Below are 19,984 nucleotides of genomic sequence, written 5' to 3'. Positions count from 1 at the left end.
GTCGACCTCTTTATGCGAGCTCGTTTGTTACACCATAAAAATGAATTAATCAACTGGTCAAGGGTGGAAAAAAAGATTTGCGGACGAATACCGGGACATGGTCAAAAATATAAAGAAAACGGGGGAGAACTGTCATCTTGATTAGATTGGCACGTCCCACAAGAGACAAGGGGATAGTAGACCACCTAGCGAGATCCGATTTACAGCGTTCGAGTAGTGGTATGAAATTTTTAGCAAATAATTCGGAGAGTGATTTCGTCACAATAATGCCAAGGTATTTTAATCCTTGGGTCGCCTTTCTAAATGAAAAAAGGGAGGATGGGAGGTTCTCTGCAGAGGAGTTAATTGGAAGGTACTCACTTTTGTGCAGGTTAACTTTATAGCCAGACAACCCTCTGAATTGTTCTAAAATATCTAAGATAGCAGGGATGGATGAGCTGGGTTGGCGACATAAAGCAGAAGGTCATCTGCGTATAGGGATAGTTTGTGAGATACCAAATCTAGAAATCCCTTCAAATTTCCTTTCGTTACGAAGCCATAGGGCTAAGGGTTCAACTGCAAGAGCGAACAGGGACGGAGAAAGAGGACATCCTTGCCGGGTGCCACGGAATAAGGAAAATGATTTTGATTTTATTCCATTAATATTAATACTAGCCACGGAGGAGGTGTAAAGAAGCTTAATCCATGATATGAAGTTAGGGTTGAAACCAAATTTATGTAAAATAGTGAACAGGTAGCCCCATTCCACACGGTCAAATGCTTTCTCTGCGTCTAGTGATAAAATGATTTCGGCTGGATTACAGTCTGATGAGGAGCATGTAATGTTTAATAACCTTCTAGTATTATGAAAAGACTGTCTCCCAGAGACGAAGCCAGTCTGATCTGGGTTTATTAGAGTTGGAGTGACCTTCTGAAGGCGAGTGGCGAGTACTTTGGATAAAATTTTAAAGTCAACATTAAGGAGTGAAATGGGCCTGTAACTGCCACAATGGAGGGGATCTTTGTCCTTCTTAAGCAACAAGGTTATTGATGCTTCTGAAAATGTAGAAGGTAGTCTCCCATTTGTGAACGCATCATTAAATACCCTCACCAATATAGGAGCTAGCATGTTGGAAAACGTTTTAAAAAATTCTGTGGAGTATCCGTCCGGTCCAGGAGATTTGGAGCTTTGTAAAGAGCTGATAGCCTCTAGGACCTCGGCAACTGCTATGGGGGCTCCCAGATTATTAAATACATCATTGTCTACTTGAGGGTATGGTAAACAGTCCAGAGAATTGTGCTTTGACCAAATACAAGAGGAGATCTCAGATGAGTAAAGTATCGAGTAATAACAAGAAAAGGTATTACATATTTCCATGGGATCCATTGTGATTGACCCATTCGGAGACATTATTTTGGGTATATGTCTAGAGGCACTGGCGGCTCGGGCTTGGTATGCCAAAAGTTTGCCAGGTTTGTCACCTTGTTCAAAGAAGCGTTGCTTTGTTTGTAAAAGCTGAATCTCCACTTTACTGGTTGACAATAAATCGTGTTGAGATTGTAACTGCAACCTTTCCTTATACAATGCGGCTGAAGGGTTAGTGGCATATTCAGCATCTAAAATATGTATTTATCTGATAATTCTTTTAATTTAGAGAGTTCTGTTTTTTTAAAATGGGATACAAATGAAATTATCTGCCCACGTAGATAAGCCTTGAAGGAATCCCACAGTATATCACTGCTGATATCAGGCGTGTCATTAATTTCAAAGAAGAAATTTATTTCTTTAGTAAGAAAATCTTTGAATTTAGCTTCCGAAAGCAACTGTGAATTAAATTTCCAGAATTTGTGAGTCTGTCTGCAGGGGGAAAAAGAAATGTCAACTGATGTAGGGGCATGATCGGAAATTACTATACTGTGATACTCACAGGCAACAGTATTGTGCAAAAGCTTATTATCCACCAGGAAAAAATCAATTCGCGAGTAGGTACGGTGAACGTGAGAGAAAAAGGAGAACTCCTTATTAGAAGGGAACCTGGTCCTCCAAGGGTCCACCAGTCCCAATTGGTCAGTATGAAATTTCAAGTGGCAGCCGATTTTGTTAGTGTGGTCTGTTTTGTAGATGATTTATCAAGAGTTGTATCCTGCAACAGATTAAAATCACCCCCAATAATGATGAGATGGTCTGATAGATTAGGCAGAGAGGAAAAAAATTTGGATATAAATTTTTCATCGTCCCATGTGGGAGCATACACCGAAGCCAGAACCACAGGAGTATTCTGCAATTTGCCCGAGACTATAACAAAGCGTCCATTAGGATCACATATAGTGACAGACGGTTCAAACGTGATGTCTCTGTGTATAACAATCGCAGCACCCCTCACCCTCTCAGTAAAACCAGAGTGAAACACGTGACCCATCCAAGCCCTTTCAAACGAGAAATTTCAGAATTGCGAAGGTGAGTTTCCTGTAAGAAGCACAGATCCCCCCTAAGGTGCTGTAGGTGCGATATTACCTTGTTGGCCTTGACAACATTGTTCATTCCCCTGACATTCCATGAAACAAAGCGGATAGTCCTACCAGACATCAAAATGGACTTTCAGAGTTGGCTGAACGAGCTGTAAAAAGAAAAGAAGAAAAAGAAAGAAAAAAGAAGGGGGGGGGGGGGGCACAATACAAAAACTGGACTCCCAAAGACATACACACACATTCATTCAAAACAAGTAAATCCTTGGGAAAACAAAACTCCTGTATCGTACAAGATACAAAACTCTTCCTCCTATTCCGGTCACTCCGGCTCCAGTCACTCCCGCTCCCATTGCAGCAGGGAACATAAAGAGAATGAACCCCTAGAACAAGGTATAGCAACTGCTTAGCAGTGAGTGTGAAATTAAGCACATCTAAGGCAACAAGGTTTCCACGGTAAGAACTAAATATTATAACATCCAAAATATAATGTAATAAAATAGAAATTAAATAAATATATAAATTGAAGAGGTAATCGTGTCAAAATTAGTATAAAATAGCTGCTTAAAGTGTTCGTAAGATGTAGAACTTGGAATGTGCAGGTAATAACATTATACATGAATGGATTAACAGGTTATCTGCAAAATGAAATATTCAATCAGTATATGTATATTAATTCACCATTGAATCTGTAAAATAGTGTAGATATATATAGAGAGAGATAACATTCCTCCTGAAAATGTATATTTGTGAAAAGCATATACTGGGCAAAGCAGACCTGGAAAAGTACAACACCCAGTAAATTAAATGAACTGAGCTTCAGTACCGATTCCCGCCACCAGGTGGGAAGGCTCAGCAGGTCAACACCGCATTAGTAATGAAAAGAGAAAAGAGAGGAAAAAAAAAAAACTTCAGTGTGTCCTGTGCAGATCTCACTAAGAATGCTTGGCAGCAAGGTATTCTTCAGCATCCTTCACGGACGGCAGCCGCAGTCTTTCCCCTCCCTCCGTAGTGATCAGAAGCTTGGCCGGGTAGAAAAGTGAAGGTTTCAGCCCCCGCTTATACAGCTGCTGCATGACGTCCCGGTATGCGACCCGCTGCTCCATCACCTCGAGGGTGTAGTCTTCATAAAGGCCGATGGGCTTACCAAGATACTGCATGTCAGATCTTCTTTTCCGGGCCTCTCGAATCACTCTCTCCTTTGTCTGAAAACTGTGAAACCTGATTATCACTGGCCTCGGTCTTTCGCCTTGCTTCGGCTTCGGGGCCAGGGATCGATGCGCACGATCCAAAACAGGGGGGGTTGGCAGAGTATCCTTTCCCATAAGCTCGTGCAGAAGGGAGGCAAAAAAGGTCGTTGGTTGAGGGCCCTCGATTGACTCTGGCAGCCCCACAATGCGGATGTTATTCCGCCGGCTACGTGACTCCAAATCCGCGGCTTTGGCTTTTAGCTTAGCATTGCTAGCAGTTAGCTCTGCACACTTAGTCTCCAACGAGTCCAAACGATCGCTCACCAAGTTCGCATTAGCTTCCAGTGATGAGATGCTCTGCCCGTGAGCGTTCAGGGTAGTTTGCACAATGTCCAGCTTTGACTCTAGTGCAGAGATAGTGGTTCTAAATTCCACGGACAAGGCAGCCCTATGCTCTTCCAGTAGGCCAGTAAGCGCGGCCATTGTAACACTGCCATCCATCGTGCTATCCTTGGGCAGAGAATCCTTCCGAAGCTGCTGTTGTTTTGCTGTCCTGGAAGTCATTTCAGTGTCAAAACATCAATGCTTACGGTGTTTTCCAATTAAAAAGGGGTAATTCTAGAGATATAATGCAATGAGTTCAGGAGCGGTAGAAAACGTGTCTACTCCTCATCCACCATTACCGGAAGTCCCGCTTCCGATTTTTTGTCATATTCGTGCATTCGCAAGAGTTGAAAATCTCCTGCGACTGTTTGGTGCGCACAGAGCAGCTCCACGACACACGTCTGTGTGCCTTAAAATGTAACTAAGTCCATATTTCTTGTGCAATATAATGTTTCACTTTATGGGGGCGCTGAGAGAATGCGCGTAAGGCCAGATTTAAATGGGAATGCCCACATTTCAGAGCCGCTCCACCCAGAGTGCGTAACTGGGACAGCGACTGGCTTAAGTACAGGGGGAGAATAGCGAGCAGCCATAAACAACGCCACAAAATGGGAGTAAAATGGGAGTAAAATATACAAAATGACTCCCAAAACACACAACACAAGACCAAAACTTTAAAAAACACACAAAAATGGGAGAAATATTACCTTAAAACCCATAAAATAAAAATACACAAAACTGCAAAAACACACAAAAGTACACAAAAAAACATACAAATTTACAGAATTATTTAAAAGGAAACAAAGTAACCCTTCCTTTTACAGTCCCCTACCTGGTAATTCATAGCACTGTATTGTGTAATTACCACCAGTATAATAAGATAAATACATGGAAACTACAGTACAAAGTATTTACCTGGTAAAATATACTGAAATAACAGTATACCATGAATTACCAGGTACTTACAAGGTAAATACCTGGTAATTAGGGGACTGTAAAAGGAAGGGTTACCGAAAACAATAATAAATTAAAAAGGAACACATATATAAAATCACTGAAGAATTTTGAAAAGTTTGACAAAATTACACAAAAATGACTCCAAAAACACACAAGAGAACAAAAATACACAAAATGACAACAAAGGTACAGAAATTCACAGAAAAAATTACAAAACAACGACAAAAATTACTCCAAAAACAAACAAAATGAGTAAACACACCTGACGAAAGCCAATCAGAGTCTTTGTTGACGATAACGTCAGGCCGTCAACACAGACATTGGTCTGTTCACCTATTCAACCATGGAGTAGAAGCTGTGTGTGACCACCTGGAGCTGTATGACACGGCCTTTATAACCGGGACCAGACTAGGAAGGATTTGGCGTGGAGGAAAATCAACGAGGAGGTGGTAGTAGCAGGTAAAAGTTCTCTCTGTAGCACTGAGCTCGAATAGCATTAGCCGCTAATCACACCAGCTTTTTTCACTGGTGGTTTATGTTTGTGAGAGGAGAAAAAGGATCGCAGCTCCTCGCTTCAGCAAGCAGTGAAACTCACCCAGTTGGATGTGTCGCTGGTGGGCGTGGCTTCAGTTCAAACACGCATATGAAGCGAATGGGGACATTTTTTGTTCCTGCGACACATGCGGTACGTTTCTTGCGGCAGATGCGTCCGGTGCCGCAGAAGACACATTTGGTGTGAACGCAGCATCAGAGTGCGATAACTTTTGATATTCATTCATTCATTCATTCATTCATTCATTCATTTTCAGACCCACTTATTCCTGTTCAGGGTCGCGGGGAACTTTTGATTAAATATGTTTATTACCTGTCCATGAGAACAGTTGCCAATCCTGTTCCGTTTGGAATTCTTTTAAAAGCAGCAAGTCCCTCCCCCTTTGAAAAGTAGCTCTGACATAAATTCTGTTGCGGTCACAAAGACATTTATCCTCAAGCTTTGTACGCAGACTTTTCTTTTTTAGTAGAAGCTTTAGACGTTGGCAATCGTAGAATGGGTAACTGGAGTTTTCGGAGCGCTCCTCCATGTTGCTATGCTAAGTGATACCTGTTTCACTTTGATTGACAGTGGCCCGCTCCAGGAAGTCAAAGCCTATTGGTCTATAGGACGAATGCGGGAATATATACATTAATGTATATGAATGACCACCGGCAGTAGACCATAGTAAAAGACTAGTTAGGTATATTTTTGCATTTCAAAAGAATGATACATAAACATAGATTTCTCAGAAACTCCAGATATCTGCTTTAAGATAATAAGATTAAGACTCGTTTTGTGCAGCCTCAAAGTAAACGCATAAAATGACCAAAAAAAAAACCCACACAAAATAGTAGAAAATGCACAAAATATCAGCAAAATTATGTAAAATACCTAAAAAAAACACACAAATTAACAGAAAAATACAGTAATAAAGAAAAACAAAAACATGCAAAACATCAACAAAAATATACAAAAGGGCAACAAACTGAGCTGAGCTCAAAGATCTAAAACATTTTTTATGAACATAAAAGACCTATTTCTCACAAATATTGTTCTCAAATCTGTGTTAGTAAGCACTTCTCACAGGTGTGCCATATCAAGTTGCAGAATAGACAATAATAGTGATTATTGCACAAAAAACAAAACACTATGTACTATGAAGCTAGATAATTATATCCTGGATTTATCTTCATTAGCTTCACCTAACCAAACATTGTCTGTCTGACAGAAGATGTCCTATGAATCTACATCACAACTCACAAAGTTAAACAGTTGATTTCAGTGTGGTTACGTGCGCGCTCTAGTGACTGAGGTGGAGATTACAGCGTCAGACCAATCACAATCACTGAGAAACTGTAGAGCCACTTACGTCACAATTGAGGAATTATGGATTTTAATTTGGTTTAATTAAAATCCATAAATCAGACCAAAATTACACTGTTGCTGCAGTAAAAGCAGAAAGTAATTCATGCAGGAATAAAATGATTAAATTAGTGAGATTATAAACTGAGAATAACTTGACTGTTGCTCTGATGCTGTGTTCATACAGATCAACCTACATCATAAGGTGGAATATATTTATATTTTATATTATCTACAGGACTGAGGCTCGTTGCATCACCACAGAATACATGAATTAATTTATTTATTTATTTATTGGTCTGAAAGCACCCAATGCACGCAGGCTTAATCAGCTGACTTATTTTTACTTATTTTACTTTATCAGTCCATCAGATATAAATCTCTATGTTTCCTATAGGATGTCATTAATAAATGAAAGGATTGCATCGATGTCTAAATATTCTCTCTCCTGTCAGCGTCACATCAGATCCAGTGACGTGTTCACACATCACCTTTTATCGGACAGCTTGTTTTCTAAGAGATCTGATTGGTCAGGAGGCGGGGCTTCAGTACTCACTCAGATCCAAGCCAGAACAAAATCTGGTCCAACCAGGTTAGTCGTTCAGCCTAAGTTATCATGGGGATTTAGCTCCGGACAGCACACACTGATTAAATCCTGTAAGTTAGCGCGATAAGAGGTAATCTAGCATCATAGTATACCCCCCAAGAAAATGACACAAAAGGACAACAAAAATATGAAAAATGAAAAAAAGAAACAAAATTACTCCAATGATTAAAGGGTCTACTCTCCCGTCTGGATTTAAGCGTTTTTTTGCGCACCTGCAGTTACGCACTTCTCTCATGTTCGTATTCTCCCGTCAAGGCTGCTGACACGCCCACCACGTGTAAGGAGGCCAAAAGCGCGTAAGCTGTGAATGGAGGAGGTCTGATGAAAGGAGGCGGTGATGTCATCTGTTTGGGCTGTCATGGAACACTCTTGTAAATGTCAGTGAAATCTGTGAAAATTATTAAGCACCCTTTTAATTTGAAATGCCTTCTGATAAACAATGTCACAGGTTGATTTGATCAGATTTCTGCAGTGTGACGATCGGACACATATTTATAGCCAAGCCTCAGTTAAAATTCCTCTTTTTCTCCTCATAATGACGCCAGATTTGTATGTGTAGAAAGCCTGATTTTAATAACTCTTTACATTCCTGCATTCAGAAATGATCAGCGCGCATCATCATCAACCTCCATTACTGTACCTGCTCTAAAGCACTACAGGGAGGAAATAATCCACCACAGATTGTCCTGTTTTAAGAGGAGACAGAGCTGTTTGCAGTGAAACAGAACTATTGGTTTCCTACATAATACGCTGTTTTAAATCAAAATTTTTTAATGCTGTATAGAGCTGATATCAGCGGTATCCAGCCATCCATTTCTGGTGTCCACACACATTTCACCAACCTCCGTATATGGCAGCCTGTTTCACTTATTGATTCTTTAGTGGATCAAACGGTGCCTTTACGTTGGACATAGTATGAAAATAATTGGACATCACTGTGACCAACGTGGACAGAAGTCTGCGTCTGTTTTATTTAATCGCGCAGCAGCAGCTGTGGCACAACTCGGGTGCACACAGAGTAGCTCCACGACACACAAGTCTGTGTGCCTTAAAATGTAACTAAGTCCATATTTCTTGTGCAATATAATGTTTCACTTTATGGGGGCGCTGAGAGAATGCGCGTAAGGCCAGATTTAAATGGGAATGCCCACATTTCAGAGCCGCTCCACCCAGAGTGCGTAACTGGGACAGCGACTGGCTTAAGTACAGGGGGAGAATAGCGAGCAGCCATAAACAACGCCACAAAATGGGAGTAAAATGGGAGTAAAATATACAAAATGACTCCCAAAACACACAACACAAGACCAAAACTTTACAAAAAACACACAAAATGGGAGAAATATTACCTTAAAACCCATAAATAAAATACACAAAACTGCAAAAACACACAAAAGTACAAATTTACAGAATTATTTAAAAGGAAACAAAGTAACCCTTCCTTTTACAGTCCCCTACCTGGTAATTCATAGCATTGTATTGTGTAATTACCACCAGTATAATAAGATACATACATGGAAACTACAGTACAAAGTATTTACCTGGTAAAATATACTGAAATAACAGTATACCATGAATTACCAGGTACTTACAATGTAAATACCTGGTAATTAGGGGACTGTAAAAGGAAGGGTTACCGAAAACAATAATAAATTAAAAAGGAACACATATATAAAATCACTGAAGAATTTTGAAAAGTTTGACAAAATTACGCAAAAATGACTCCAAAAACACACAAGAGAACAAAAATACACAAAATGACAACAAAGGTACAGAAATTCACAGAAAAAATTACAAAACGACTACAAAAATTGCTCCAAAAACAAACAAAATGAGTAAACACACACAAAAGGACTCCCAAAACACACAACACGAGAACAAAATATACAAAAAGTTACAAGACATCAATAAAATACACAAATGACTCCAGAAACACAAATTACAACAAAAATGAAAGAAAATAAAACAAGACATCAAGAAAATTACACAAAAGGACAACAAAATACAGAAAATTTAAACAAATAAATGGGGAATCTCACTGTCATTGACTGTGAGACCTGGAGGGGCGTGATTGGGAGGAATGGCCCTCCTGATTGAGAATCCAAGCGGTTGCTTTGTTGTTGGACTTATGTTCTCATCACAGATTGTCCATAACAAACACCATGTTTCAGGCATAAGGGTGTCCATATGTGCACTTGGCACCAGGACACCCTTGGGCCACAATTCAATAATCAACTTTGTAGTCATGTCGTTGGACTTGCGGCCGCATGTCTTGGACACTCGGGTGAAGAGAGGGGCAGAGCTGTCAGCCGATCACCACCTGGTGGTGAGTTGGCTCCGATGGCGGGGGGGAATGCCAGTCAGGCCTGGCAGACCCAAAGGTATTGTGAGGGTCTGTTGGGAACGTCTGGCTGCGTCTCCGTCAGAAGGAGCTTCAACTCCCACCTCCTGGAGAGCTTCCACCATGTCTCGGGGGGAGGCGAGGATAATGAGGTCCTAGGGGGCTATGTTCCGTGCCTCTTGTTGAGGCAGCCGATAGGTGCTGTGGCTGTAAGGTCATCGGTGCCTCTTGTGGCGTCAACACCCGAATTCGGTGAGGGATGCCATCAAGCTGAAAGAGACATGGGAAGAGGTCACGGAGGCCATGGAGAACGACTTCCGGATGGCTTCGAAAAGATTCTGGACCACCATCCGCATCGCAGGAGGGGGAAGCAGTGCACTGTCAACACTATGTATGGTGCGCTGCTGACTACAACGCGAGACGTTGTGTATCGTTGGAAGGAATACTTTGAAGACCTCCTCAATCCCACCGACAACGCCTTCTGATGAGGAAGCAGAGCCTGAGGACCCAGGAGTGGACTCTCCTATCTCTGGGGCTGAAGTTGCCAAGGTGGGTAAAAAGCTCCTTGGTGGCAGGCCCCCGAGAATAGATGAGATCTGCCCAGAGTTCCTCAAGGCCCTGGATTTTGTGGGGCTGTCATGGTTGACACGACTCCGCAGCATTGCGTGGCCATCAGGGGCAGTGCCTCTGAACTGGCAGACCAGGATGGTAGTCCCTCTATTTAAGAAGGGGGATCGGAGGGTGTGTTCCAACTATGGAGGGATCACACTCCTCGGCCTCTCTGGTAAGGTCTATTCAGGGGTACTGGAAAGGAGGGTCCGCCGGATAGTCGAACTTCAGATTCAGAAAGAGTAATGCGGTTTTCGTTCTGGTCGTGGAACTGTGGACCAGCTCTACACCCTTAGCATGTCCTTGGGGTTGCAATTTTTGTGTTTTGTGAACCATTCGACCGTGTCTCTTGGGGATTACTGTGGGGGGTCCTCAGGGAGTATTGGGTATCGGACCCGTGATACGGGCCGTCCGTTCCCTTTTGTACCGGAGTCAGAGCTAGGTCTGCATTGCCAGCAGTCACTGTGAGGGTTGGACTCTGCTAAGGCTGCCCTTTGTCACCGATTCTGTGCACAGTTTTTATAGACATAATTTCTAGGCGCAGCCAGGGCGTTGAGGGGGTCCGGTTTGGTAACCTCAGGATTGCATTACTGCTTTTTGCAGATTAAGTGGTCCTGTTGGCTTCATTAGGCCTTGACATTCAGCTCTCACTGGATCGGTTCGCAGCCAAGTGTGTGGGATGAGAATCAGCACCTCCAAATCCGAGTCCATGGTTCTCGACCGGAAAAAGGTGGAGTGCCTTCTTCAGGTTGGGGATGAGATCCTACCCCAAGTGGAGGAGTTCAAGTACTTTGAGGCCTTGTTCACGAGTGAGGGAAGGATGGAGCGAGAGATTGACAGGCGGATTGGTGCGGCGTCTGCAGTGATGTAGAGTCTGCACAAATCTGTCGTAGTGAAGAGGGAGCTGAGCCAAAAGGTGAAGCTCTCTATTTACAGGTCGATCTACGTTCCTACCCTCACCTATGGTCATGAGCTTTGGGTCATGACCCAAAGAACAAGATCGCGGGTACAAGCAGCTGAAATTAGTTTCCTTGGTATGGTGGCTGGGCTCTCCCTTAGAGTTAGGGTAAGAAGCTCAGTCATCAGTGAGGGGCTCAGAGTAGATCCGCTGCTCTTCCGCATTGAGAAGAGCCAGGTGAGGTGGCTCGGGCACCTGATTAGGATGCCCCCCGGTGAGGTTTTCAGGGCACGTCCCACCGGTAGGCGACCCCAAGGAAGACCCAGGACATGCTGGAGGGACTATGTCTCTTGGCTGGCCTGGTAACGGATAAGCGGTAGATGAATGGACTCTGGTGACATGTTCTGGCTGATGGGTGTGATTGGACACTGAATCTTGTGGGCGTGTCTCTCTCTCATGCTTCGCTGCTTCTCGAGCTCCATCATGTGGTCCTGTTTTATTCCTGTTCTGTGACACGTACCAAAGCGTCGAGGACATTTGATCCGTGTCACAGCTAATGTTCGTGTACGTTTGTAACCACTAATGTCTTGTTTTCACACCATCGTTCATTGGTCACATGGGCAGCTAAGGCGTCCAAACTACAGTAAGTACGCCTGAATGCACCACTTGTTAGTGGCAGCTAGTTTTTACCATAGACGTGACCTGATTTTGCACTTTGACCCTGCACTATTCTACCCTCTCTGTTCTCGTGCGGTGTGTTCTTTACTCCGTCCTTGTTCTTCTTCTTTGACATTGGTTTCAGTTCTTGGATGTTTTTGTAACTTTTGCACATTTTGATTTGATTTTTTATTTTTTTGTGTGTACTCCTTAAATTAAATGGAGCCACAAAGGATGTCTGTGGAGTTTTTATTATTATTATTTGATCACTGAATGAATGCTGGAAGAAATCCTTCCTCTGATTTCCTGCTGATATAAACTGTGTCTCATAACCACATTAATCACGATAACAGAGAGCAATAGGAAAAACATGATGTTAATGCTGAAAACATGTAGAAATGCACAATTTTAGATTTTACATTAATACCTATTTATACGTTATATGTTTATATTTGTGGTGGGACTAGATTAAAAAAAAAGACTTTGTAATTAATTAATATTATTTGACACAAGAAGCAATGTTTTTCCAATTGAAATGGATTTTGATATATGACTGAAACAAGAAAAATAAATTAGCTTTAACAACACAAAATAGTGTTTATTATTTCCATCACTGAGTGATAACATAATGTGCAACATGAATAAGAATATTATGATTGAATTATTCACAAAGCACAAACCTAAAATTAGCTAAGCTACATTCATGCATTTCAGAGTTATTTTGTAAAGTTTCTAAACAAATGTGTTTTTGTGTATTAAAATAAAAAACACCCTCAGTAACAAACATTCCAGAGAAGTGGAACTGAAGCTGTAACACTGTCATCTTGAGTTTGGACTGGCAAAACGGTCTGCTCGGACTAGGACCATTGGCCGTGCTAGCTGTCTATGATAGCTGCTACATGTGTAGCTTTGAGGTGCTAGCTGCTACATGTTTAATAGTGAGGTGCTAGCTGCTACATGTTTATCAGTAAGGTGCTAACTGCTACATGTTTAGCAATGAGGTGCTAGCTGCTACATGTTTAGCAGTAAGGTGCTAACTGCTACATGTTTAGCAGTCAGGTGCTAACTGCTACATGTTTAGCAGTGAGGTGCTAGCTGCTACATGTTTAGCAGTGAGGTGCTAACTGCTACATGTTTAGCAGTGAGGTGCTAGCTGAGGCTAGAAGAGCTCCGCTGATCCACAAACTCTCTAACAATTTACACACAGCTAGGCTTTAGTTTTCCATCCGGTATTTTTATTTAAACTAAAATTAACGGCCATGAAGCACAGTAGCGACTTCTCCTCTGGTTCTCCTGTTTCTTGTGTTGTGGTCTGTGCATTATGGATATATCGGGAACTTGTGCAATGAGAAAGGTTCAGCACTATTTGGAGTGTGGTTAAGTCCAGCCCTAATTTAAATACATACATTTATATTTTACATTTAAATGAATCTCATGTGCTACAGGTTTAATACATAAATAAGTAAGCTTGAAGCCATCCAAGGATTAATAACCACAAGATTATCATTAAAGTGTTCATGGACTGTGGTGGCCTTCAAGCTCTGATAATAATAATAATTTTTAGCTGAATTTAGATACAGTATATCAATTCACGATATATCGCAATTTTTATGACCATGGTAAAAATCAATATGTATTATTATATTATTTTGCAATAATTTAGCAACTGAATTGCAATACTTTGCAAAATTCACATAAATCAGAATCAGAATATAAATAGTGATAAAATCAAATCTGGACAAAAGCGTATCCTCCCAGCTCTATAATCTGATGTTTACTAAAGGCCTGACACTCATGTGGGGTCCACCTGGTAATTGATGAAAATTACTGATTGAAATTAGATTGTTATTATTAATTTATTCTTTGCCACACACATTTTCAAACAAAAGTATTCTATACTTTCACTTTCTTAAATAACAGTATATATAAATAAAGTATAAAAATATCTGAGCTTATGCATCTTGTCACTTTGTGCACTAATCCTGGCTATTCTGTATTTTTAACATAGTATAACAAACTGTACATGATAAAAAAGAATCATTCTCAAGGAAAAAAGTCTCTGTGGTCGCCAGAAATTTGTGATGTAAAAATGGGGTCATGACCTGAAAAAGGTTGGGAACCAGTGGCGTAAGATGTTTACCTCAGCATTTTCATCAGTTTAAACGTAACACAGGAAACTTTACAAATGCACAAAAGCTAAATATCAAATGTACACGTGGGACACATTTTATTGTCAACAGGAAATGATGTCGTTGTTGAGTTGGTACGTGCTCGTGTGGCCGCCCTGTTGTGATTCGTGCTGTTTGGTCCACAGTGGCAGAAGGCGGCCGTACCTCTACAGGAAACGAGCTATTCACCGAGGGCGACCGCAGTTCCCCGAGGATCCAGAGGCTGGAAAGGGCGCCCCTGACGAGCAGCCGCTCAACGGCTCCAATGCATTTGCCAACCGTCGCGAGAGGAGGAGGAAGGTCAACATGTCGGTGTGGGAGCAGCGCGCCAACCAGCTGCGTAAACGGCGTCAGATAGCGAGCAAGGAGGAGCTGTTCAGCAGCCCCCCAGAAGACACTGTGGAAACCCCCACCATCCCTCACAACCCCCCCGCCCTGTCCGCAGAAGTCAGCCCCGCCCACCTACCTGAGTCACCCGTGTCGGTGGGGATGCCCCTGCCTGAGCCGCCCATGTCCCTCTCCATCCCCATCCCCGAGCCTCCCACTGCCGAGCCCCTCATCAACCTCGGCGAGGAGAAACCTGCGGGAAGCAACCACCACCGCAGCACGGCTGGCGGCGGTGGCCGGCACAGGATGGCACGGAAGTTTAGATCCAACCAGGGCCCGGTAGACGGGGCCAGGCACAGACGCCACCGCCACCGGGAGGCCCGGTCTGAAGCCAAGAGCCTAGACATTATTCAATCACCAGCTGAGAAAATACACATCAGACGTTCTTTGAGCCACGAGAGAAAAACCCTCGATGAGAGAGAAGAGAGTGAGGAGGGCGTGGCCTCCAAAAAGGACACGGGAGCTTGTATCGCAAACCCGTACGCAGACATCGGAGAGGACAGCAGGAGGTGAGACTAGTTCTAATAAATCCAGAAAGTTCATTTAACAACTTTCTTTCAGGAAATGTACTTTGATCTCCTGACATGTTTTGACTGTCAACTGCCAGTCTTCCTCAGAGGCATCTAATCGCTTTGATGTGTCCATGACTTCCGTGTAAAAATTCCAGCAAATTCATTTGGTCTTCTTTTTGAATAACATGTTAAGGTTTAATTTATTTAGATAACCTTTTGTCAGGAAATGTACTTTGATCTCCTGACATGTTTCGACTGTCAACTGCCAGTCTTCCTCAGAGGCATGCACTGATTTCTTTGATGTGCCCTTGACTTCCACGTAAAAATTCCAAATTAATTCTGTCTTCTTTTTGAAGAACATGTTCAGGTTTCATGACTAATTTTTTCAGGAAATTTACTTTGTGTGTTCGCAGATGCCTCTGAAGAAGACTGGCAGTTGACAGTCGAGTAAGCCGTTGTAGCAGTAGCCGTTCCTGTGTTTATGCTCTGATTGGTTATTATTCTAATGCTGAGGTGAATGTTGATCATGTGACCCTCAGATCAGATAAGATCACATGTTTGTGGCCCCGCCCCCTGATCATAGTTATTGTTTAGTCCTAAAAGTGAAGTCATGAGTGAGAACAAGAGAGAGTAAAGTGGCTCCTTCTTGATTCAACGTGAATCTGTTTTGTTTGTGTCCGTTAGCAATGAGCAGCTGCTGGACTGTGCGTGGCTGGAACAGGACCAGTTAGACTGTGGAGACGTCTGCAGACCACTGACCCAGTCCCAGACGGGCCACGTGGAGACGACGCTGGAGGCCACGGAGTCCAACTCCGGCGTGGAGGGGCCGGACAAACGTCCCGTGTCCGTCAAACGGAAAAAGACGCATTTAGAGGGAAGCGTCGCCATCGAGATGTCGGCTCAGCCGCTGCTGGAGCTCACGCCAATGACAGGTCACAGCTGGGTTGTTCCATTCCATGGGTCGTATGATGAAATCACCCATCATTTCCAACTGAAATCATTATGGCTTTGTCAGTTTGTCTTTGGAAATCATCAAGTTGTAATCCTTTAAAGACAGAAACAAAGTTAGCACCCTAAACATTTTAAACATTTATTCATTTTTATTTTTCCCTTTTTTCAATTTTTTTCTTTTTTTCTTCAGAAGGAAAGAAAAGAAATGAAAAAAGAGAAAAAAGGTAGCAAAAAAAACACACATTTTAAATATTCAAACATTTTTTGTGAACAGAACAAAAAAATCTTTGTATTATCTATCTTCCAAATTTGAAGAGTTGTCATGTCCACCAGTTAGGATGTACAGTGGAGCTGTATTACTGTACCATATTTACCTTTCTATGTGATGGAGTTCCTGAGAGAAGCTGAAATGGAAGAAAAATAAGGATGCACAAAAATCTCCACATAACCCCCCTCACTAAACTGTCCATACCTCAAAAGATATTTATCTAGTCAAACTAAACATTTACAGTGTGAATATTTTATGATCACGGAACCATTGGTAAAGAATTCTGAATTTTTTTTAATCTGAAGTACGTGGGATGAGCAAGTTGTCGTTTCTACGCTCATCATTAAAGGATCGTGTGTGTGTGTGTGTGTGTGTGTGTGTGTGTGTTGTCCTATTTGTAATGTTTTTGAGTAGTTTTTGTGTATGTTGTCTGTTATTGTGTATGTTTTGAGAGTCATTTAGTGTATTTGCATCTGTTTCCGCCTGTAGTTTTGCAGTATTTGTTGTATATTTCTGCCATATTGTGTATTTTTTGAGGAATTTTGTGTATTTTTGTGGTCCTTTTTGCATAATTGTAATTTTGTATGTTTTGGAAGCCATTTTGTTGTATTTTAAGCGTTTTGTTTTGTGTATATTTTTGTGTGTATTTTTACTGTTTGGTGTGTACTTTTGCTGTTTGTCTGTATTTTCATGCCATCTTGTGTGTTTTTGGCGTAATGTACTGTGTGTGTGGTCCTCTCATGTCTACTGTGTGTGTGTGTGCGTTGCAGTGAACAACAAAGAACTGGAGGATGAAGGAGAGGAGGAAACAGAAGATGAAGAACCTCCCATCCCTCCCAAAGCGTCCGTACCAGACAGCATGTTCATCTTCACCTCCTCCAACCCGTGAGACGTCTGCCTCTATCCTACCCTGAGTCACACAGCATGTTTCACACCACCTCCACATGTTCACTCACACGTGTGCTCACTTTCCAGCATCAGGAGGATCTGTCACTACGTGGTCACGCTGCGATACTTTGAGATGACCATCCTGATGGTGATCGTAGCGAGCAGCATCGCGCTGGCAGCAGAGGATCCATGGCTACCAACTCAGAGAGGAACAAGGTGAGGCACACACACATATACTCAATACTCACAAAAAAGCAGCAAAAAATACACACAACCAAAGCTAAAATATACTTATTGACTCCCAGAAACATAAAACATTTACGTTAAATATGAAGGATTGCTCAAAAACACACGAGATGACATGAAAATACAGAAAAAACAGCAAAAGTACACACCAACGTGAAAATACACAAAACAACAGCTAAAATATACAAAATCACGTGACATCCCTGTTGGAAATCAGGGATGTCTCGTGTTAGTTTTGTTTTTATTTTTCTATTGAGAAACATATCCAAGCATTGAGGCCATCTTATAACCGTAATATTCCTAAGGAAAGATTGTATCATCTTTAAAGCTGATTAGGACGTAGTCATTGGTTGGTGATGAGGACGTTAACAAGACTTATATTTTCAAAAGCCTCTAATGTAGTTTGGTTAATTTCAATTTATTACTATTATTTTACTATTCCTAGGTGGTTGTTGTTGTTTTTACTGGCAGATATGGGTCATACCTTGGGGTGGAATTTTCAGCTTCCCAGGATCCTAAAACTCCTGCATTCTGATTGGCCATTTATTTATTAATCTGTACATCTGGCATCTGTACATGATTGGCTGTTTTTCTGCACTGTTGCAAGCGCTCCTGAGCAGCACTCCATGACATAATGATTCATTCTTGTGCAGAAATTCACTTGTGAATAAATGACAGTAGGTGGGAATTGTAGTTTTTAGAATTCATATTGCATGTAGACAAACAACTGATTTTGTTAAGATATATTTTACATTTCTCCCCCTCTTATACGGGAGAAAACTGAGGACACAAAAAAAAAAAAAACTTGAGTAAAATGTCATATTTGAGGATAATAGGTGAGTTAAAGTCAGAATTATATGTTTTTTCAGCTTATAAAGGATTTTTTTTTTCTTGATCCAATGCAGGTTCTTCGATATTTTGATTACGTCTTCACTGGAGTGTTCACCTTTGAAATGGTCATTAAGGTAAATGACCCTTTGTGTTGAATTCAACATGTTTTTCTCCTTCAACTAAAGTCAGACGTGAACGCTGCTGCTTCCTGTGTTAATGATCTGATTGGTCTTTATTCTATTGATAAGGGATGAGTGATCATGTGACCCTCAGATCAGATACAGTCACATGTTTGTGGCCCCGCCCCCTGCCCACCTTTTCAATAGACCAACAATAGTAACAAAAACGTAGAGTACACAATGACTGAAAGCTATTATTTAAATGAAGTACAAATGTTTGGTTGTATTACTTTAGCTGTTTTTAAAAAAAATATGTTTTATTTTAGGTCAAGGTCAAACACTGAGATATTTAAATTCTAAAATGTTTCCTTCGTGCCCTGTTTGTCACACAGATGATCGACCAGGGTCTCATTCTGCACGATGGATCCTATTTTCGAGACATGTGGAACATCTTGGACTTCATTGTGGTGGTGGGAGCTTTGATTGCCTTTGCTCTATCGTGAGTTATCACTCTACTAACCCTGTAACCATGACATCAGCTAATTCATCGTTAGCGTTCAGTCACAAACAGCAGTGATCAGTGATTACCACCCAGGGAGATAACTGACAGGAAAACCCAAATATTGAAGTGTGTAAGAAAGAGAATGTTTCTCTTTGTGTCAAATTGGTTTATTCTGGTTAAAATGTAAATGTGTGAATCAATACAAAACTTCTAAAAGTGTTTAACGGTCCCTGAATACCTTGAACATCCGATATCAATAATTGATTTGTATTTTATATCTAATGCTTATCTACAGCATTTACCCTGTCTAATTTGTTCACAGTCTCTATTTTTAATATATTTTTAAAATGAAAAAAAAAAAATTAGTTTCTCCAATAACAATGAATTAATAACTTTTGTCCAGTCAATCGTTTAACGACAACAAAAATACACAAAATGATTCCAAAAACACACAGAGAAATTTACAAAATTACTCCAAAAAACCTAAATCTAAAAATCTTTTACTAAATTACACCAAAAACACACAACATAACACACATTTGGAGAAGAATAGAGGGGAAAAGGAAAAGTGCTGAAAATCATCAATTGAACCTGTGTTTCTGCTTTATTAACCCCTAATGAAAATTTTGCCCATAGAAGTATTAGAAATACATTACGGGAAGTAGAAACCTTGTAGAGCAGGAAGTTCCTGATGATGGACTTTAGTGTGGTTTTCCTGTGTTTAACGCCTGAAGGGTCAATCCTAGCAGTTTGTATTTCTGCTGTCTTTGCTCTAATCTGTTTTACAGGTTCCAGTCGACGACTCGACTCTTGTTTTGTAGTGTTTTTATGTGAATTTCTCTGTTGTCACTCTGGCTGTGATCCTTTAAGCCGAGCTCATGCCGTCTCTCTCTTTATGCCTCGATCTCTTTCTCTGTTGTTCCTGTGGATTTGTTCACTGTTGGGGCTACCAGGAATGTGATGGGGTAAACAATATGTTCACAATTCAATGTAAACATCGCACATGAGCTTCATTTAATATTCATGTGTTATTATTGTTTTGCTTGATTTTAACGTCCCGTCATTGGGCCTCATGTACGAGTCCTGTGGTCATTCATTGGGTCGTCAGGCTCATTCATTCACATTTTCAT

General features: G+C 41.3%; 1 protein-coding gene across 1 annotated transcript in view; it reads left to right on the top strand.

Annotated features, from left to right (window-relative positions):
• Positions 1-19,984, top strand: part of LOC114479317 (voltage-dependent R-type calcium channel subunit alpha-1E-like) — a 127,970-nt gene that overhangs the window by 68,780 nt on the left and 39,206 nt on the right. The window contains 8 exon segments of the mRNA XM_028472947.1: positions 14,297-15,046; positions 15,734-15,981; positions 17,039-17,153; positions 17,244-17,344; positions 17,347-17,372; positions 18,308-18,367; positions 18,745-18,851; positions 19,808-19,819. Of these exon segments, the coding sequence (XP_028328748.1) occupies positions 14,297-15,046; positions 15,734-15,981; positions 17,039-17,153; positions 17,244-17,344; positions 17,347-17,372; positions 18,308-18,367; positions 18,745-18,851; positions 19,808-19,819 (1,419 nt within the window).

The sequence above is a fragment of the Gouania willdenowi genome, chromosome 17 (genome assembly GCF_900634775.1).
Source record: "Gouania willdenowi chromosome 17, fGouWil2.1, whole genome shotgun sequence".
Taxonomy (NCBI): Eukaryota; Metazoa; Chordata; class Actinopteri; order Blenniiformes; family Gobiesocidae; genus Gouania; species Gouania willdenowi.
The sequence above is the reverse complement of the archived record's forward strand: the minus strand, read 5'-3'. Positions and strand labels throughout refer to the sequence as shown.